The following is a 5,236-nucleotide window of genomic DNA, read 5'->3' as shown; positions in this document are numbered from 1 at the left end:
CTTTTAGAGCCTAATCAGGAAGTTTTTTGCCCTTAACCTAGCTCAGTAGTTTTGTAGCCTAAATTCAACGAAGCTGCAGCCTTTTTTACAACTGTGAACCGTACATGTATATATAATGACATGTGGGCTATTTATAGAACGCTCCGCTGTTTCACAAAATTACGTTAAATGACCACGACTTCCTAACAGCGAATTCCATGCTGGTGGCACGTCATTTTCACGAATTACTTGCCTAACCAGGATGTTTTTGCCCTAACCCATAACTTTTTATAGTAATTTTCAAACACCTTATCTGTCTTTTCAGGTTCAATCTCTAGCATGTTGGTCATGGGACCTCTAATTTTATGGATTGTTGTCCCTAGTTGTTGCTTTCTTAATCTCCTAGCCAGTAATTATGTGGCTTTGGAGCCAGATTTGTAGTAGGTTTGTTTCAGGAACTTAATTTTCTTTTCTACTTCGTCCCCTAGTATCTCATTCACTTTGGTTTTCACTTCCTGTATTTGAGTTTTTATGCTGCTGTTCCAAATTTTTAAGTTCTTCAATCTTTTCCTGGAATAGTTTTAGTCTAGCTTTCTTTTGATATGTTGATCGTGATATGAGTTTTCCCCGCATAACTGCTTTCATGGCATCCCATAGAATAATGGGATCCACTTCCCCATTGTCATTTTCTTCCCTGTATGTATTTATTTCTGTTTTTATCTCCTCTACAAATTCCTCCTGGACGTGCCTCGATATTGCATGCAGTCCCTCCACTGTATGGAGGCAGGGATTGTTTGCACTATGTGGACCTGGAGAAGGTTTATGTATGCCTTGAAGAGTGTGTGTTCAAAGACTTCCCATGTGATGAAGATGTGTTCCATATCTGTGTGGACCAGGCAGCAATCTCCGTGCCTGAGCATGGAGGCCAACCAGGAAGTGCATTAAGCCTGCAATTCACCGAAAATTCCAGCAGGGGGCGCTAAGTTTGGCTGCAAAAAAAATCTGCCCATTCATTTCAGTGCAAAATTTGAAAACTTCTCACTTGATTTATTACCTCAAAAAAAATTTTCAGGACTGGTCTCAATTGCTAGTAAAAAATAATCTTCAAGACAATTTGATGTCAATAGTTCTAATAATGGCCCCATTTAGAAGAAAATAGAAGATAAAGAATCGTATGATTTGGGGCGTGGCTACAGGTCACTGACAAGGCGAGCCATCACTGGGAGAGAAGCAGAGCAATGCGTATCCACGGCAACGTGTCAATAAAGTTATATATAACGTTATATAGATAGAAAAGAGGACGTTTACCAATTTGGTCTCATAACTTTGACCCTTTCACTGTATTTTCACTTAATGACAGTTTATTTGAACGTTTTGTTCAGTAAAAATGTCTTGTTCAGTTTTCTGAGGTAAGAAAGATACATTTTGTGTTTGTTTTTTTGCTAGCCAAAACTAACATCCCAGTTAATGCTCCAATTAATGCTAACATGAATTAGCAGCGGCTTCTCTCAGTCGGGTTGCCGGTGTAGAGAGGCGTGTAGTCAGTGTTGTCAGATCCCTTGCGCTCCGCCACAGTACAATTATGGTCTGCTCCGCGTATCGGAAACAAAATGGCGACGCAAGATGGCAACGAGTATAACACTGAACTCGAGGCTTCCAACGGGCAGTCCACAAACCAATGGGTGACGTCACGGTGACTATGTCCATTATTTATATACAGTCTATGGAGTGGACCTAATGTCAGAGCATAATCTGATACTAACAAATATGTGTTTGAAAACAGTTAACCTGTATATTGAACTCAGCTGATATCCAATGAACTAGATGTAGATCCTTAACTTACCTGGGCCAGTGTCACATTTTCTATTTGTTTAAATCCAGGACAAACTGAAACTGACTAAAATTTGTCATTATATTCACAAATATTTTAACCTGCGATTAAGACAAATATAATTGTATCTATTTGAGATACATTAAATATGTATCAAGTGTGTTCAGTTTTCTAACAAAATGTATGTACACACAAAGTACTGTGTTGTTTTTACATTGACTATAAAAGAATGCAAAATTCTCACGTGTTAAATGAACTTTTTGTTCAATACTTAACAATCACAGCATACAAAACGACTCTTGCCTTTGATTTAAATGCATTCAACTTAATTAAATAGGGAGCCTTAAATAATAATCCATCTAAAACCAAACAAAGTTTCTGAATCAATCAAGTAAACATAGACTCAAATTAAATTTTCTCTCATCCCGAGTTAACATTCATGATATATTATATCTAATTTTGTCTGACTTAAGTGAAATAAGTTATGATTGACTTTTACTCAATAAAATTGAGGTAACAATTTATATGGACTTTTGAGTAGAAATAAAGTGAAATAAAGGAGTTATAGCAACTTAAATAGAGTAAGTTGACCGTTTAACACTAAAACTTTGATATAAAAATTGAGTTGGTTCAACATAATGAAGCTTGTAGAGGACAAAACAAATCATGTTGGTTGTACTAGACTAATTGAGTTAGTCCAGCTGTAAAAGTATCATGGCACATACTCAATAATGTCCTAGTTGGAATTACTTAAAAAGATAAATGCAAATTGTTACATTTTTTTAAGTTGAGTAGTGTACTGGAAATAGACTTTTCCATGATATTCTAATTTATTGAGATGCACCTGTATCTGAATACCATCTCTGATGAGAGAGGGAGAACAACAGGGTCTCTGGAATTTCCAAAGTTGTTTACTACTTGTGTAGAGTTTAATGAGATCTCTGGTGGATAAAGTAGTCTGATAAAAGCCTCAGCTCAACAGATGACAGATCAATACAGGTTGTATTTGACTGCAGTCTTCAGAGTGAGACGTGGTTTTTCCGTTCTTATATGTCTGTTAAATGATCTGCCTGCATTGTTGATTAACATTTTCAGATCCTTGATGGATGCTGAATTAAATGTAACATATATCTTTTTTGGTGGTCATGTGGCAGTGCACACATACCGATATCTTTATTTTGTAATCTTTTTATTTGCATATATTCTAATAATCTGCAGTAATTCCTCCATCGTGTGTCTTATCTGCATTAGCAAAACCCTCCATGAGCCAATGTACATTTTTATTGCAGCTTTGTTGATCAACTCAGTTCTTTACAGCACTGTTATTTACCCAAAACTTTTGACTGACTTTTTATCAGAAAAACAGTTCATTCCATATTCAGCCTGTCTCTTTCAGGGTTTTGTTTTTTACATTCTGGTATATTCAGAGTTTTTTCTGTTGGCAGTCATGTCTTATGACAGATATGTGTCTATATGTAAACCTCTACAATATCCAAATATCATGACAAAATCAACTGTCAGTGTCTTTCTGTTTTTATCTTGGTTTGTGCCGGCTTGTGAGACTGCAGTGGCAGTTGGACTGATTAATAATAGCAAACTCTGTAGCTTTATTTTGAAAGGAATCTTTTGTAACAATTCCATGTTTAAACTTTACTGTGTAAGCTCAAAGGCTTTATCTATATACGGTGTTTTCATGTTGCTGCAACTTGCACTTCTTCCTATACTCTTTATACTTTTCACATACACTAGGATACTTTTAATAACCTATAGAAGTAGTATAGAAGTCAGGAGAAAAGCTGCACAGACCTGTTTGCCTCACATCATGGTTTTATTCAGCTTCTCTTGTTTTGTTACTTATGATGTTGTTATAGTTCGACTGGAATCTGATATTCCAAAAACTGCACGTTTTATAATGACTTTACAAGTTGTACTGTATCATCCTCTCTTCAATCCAATAATGTATGGCCTAAAATTGACAGAAATCTCAAAAAACCTGAAGAGGCTGTTCTGTCAGTTCAGTGTACAGTAATTGTTTTTATTACTGACTTATTGGATAGTCTGAAGTCCAGGGCTAGACTTTGATAATATTTAGGCCAGGACAACAAATCTCCACACATTCATACATAGAACTGTGTGTAATTATTTTATTGATATATTGTTTTCTGTTCATACCATCTTCTAGTTTTACCACTACATATGGAATCTGCTTCAGAAAATCTCCAACATAGCCCTTTATATAAGCATATATATTTAACATTCTTTTCACTTTTGGAGTGTACGGTTTTGGTGTTCTGGTGTTTTTTCCTGTATTCTCTCCCTGCAGAAACATCTACCGCTTTTCTACAGATTAAATGTTGATCAAATGTATTTGTTTTATGAAACAGAATCATATCTTGATGTGCAGTTGTAATTTTATGTTTGTGATCATATCTGTAATTATTTTCCTGCACAGCCTTTCACTTTGATTTCCACATTTGCATCTTTAACTCCCAGGGCTTGGCCTCGGGTCATGTCTTTCACTGTATTGATGAAATTCATAATGGTCATGAAATGAGGATAACTATCTCAAATAATTAGAAATTGAACAATTTAAATTGTCTAAACTGTTTTAAACACTGGTGCATGTGCCTGTATTAACATACATGTCATCTTTCCTTACAGATTAAGATTCAGCAGTGTGGTACTGAAATGAAATAAAAATAACTTTTTGAAGAAACTACTTTAGTTATGTCTTATGTATGCTACATTTATCAGTTTGTTTGTTTGTTTGTTTGTTTTACACATTTTAAACACAAATTGGAGAAAAGTTTCAAGTAAAAACATTAACAAAAGTTCATAGTTCTGTGCTTGAACTAAATTAGTGTACTTTCTGATTTTACTTCATTACAATTTTCTGTTTGATGAACATATTGTGTATTTTAGTGGCAGAGGAAGTGCTCATGTTTGATCCTTGGATACTAATTCTATACTGTAAAAATACAAATAAAAGTTTCACATTATAAACATTGTGAAGGTAAAGATAAAGGTACAGTACAGTGGATGTGTACAAATTTAAAGGAATACATTCATATATAATTAGTTTTCTTCCATATAAAAATGAAATAAACACATGTAAATAAATAAAATGCAAGTATAGGAGATGACCTCATTAAAAGCAGATAAAATGCCAATTAAGGCATTAACACATTTGTGATTTTAAAACGGACAAAAGTAAGATAAGATAAGATCAGAATTTATTTATCCCGCAGTGGGGAAGTTTAGTCGTCACAGTAGCTCAAAATAACATATAGACACATAGATATGGAAAACAGAATAAGGAATATAAAAAATTAAGACATATATATATATACATATATATATATATATATATATATATATATATATATATATACATTATATACATACATATTATATTATATACATATA

At 34.1% G+C, this 5,236-nt stretch overlaps 1 protein-coding gene across 1 annotated transcript; it reads left to right on the top strand.

The window, feature by feature from the left end:
* Positions 1 to 2,912: 2,912 nt before the first annotated feature.
* LOC131978968 (olfactory receptor 4B13-like) lies at positions 2,913 to 4,146 on the top strand. The gene has a single exon (XM_059342819.1). The coding sequence runs from the start codon at positions 2,913 to 2,915 to the stop codon at positions 3,837 to 3,839; it is 927 nt and encodes a 308-aa protein (XP_059198802.1). The 3' UTR covers positions 3,840 to 4,146.
* Positions 4,147 to 5,236: the final 1,090 nt, after the last annotated feature.

The sequence above is a fragment of the Centropristis striata genome, chromosome 10, assembly GCF_030273125.1.
Source record: "Centropristis striata isolate RG_2023a ecotype Rhode Island chromosome 10, C.striata_1.0, whole genome shotgun sequence".
Lineage (NCBI taxonomy): Eukaryota > Metazoa > Chordata > Actinopteri > Perciformes > Serranidae > Centropristis > Centropristis striata.
The sequence above is the reverse complement of the archived record's forward strand: the minus strand, read 5'-3'. Positions and strand labels throughout refer to the sequence as shown.

What these genes read in the sequence shown, in the direction of transcription:
- LOC131978968 (XM_059342819.1), top strand. Translation starts at nt 2,913, where the DNA reads ATGGATGCTGAATTAAATGTAACATATATCTTTTTTGGTGGTCATGTG.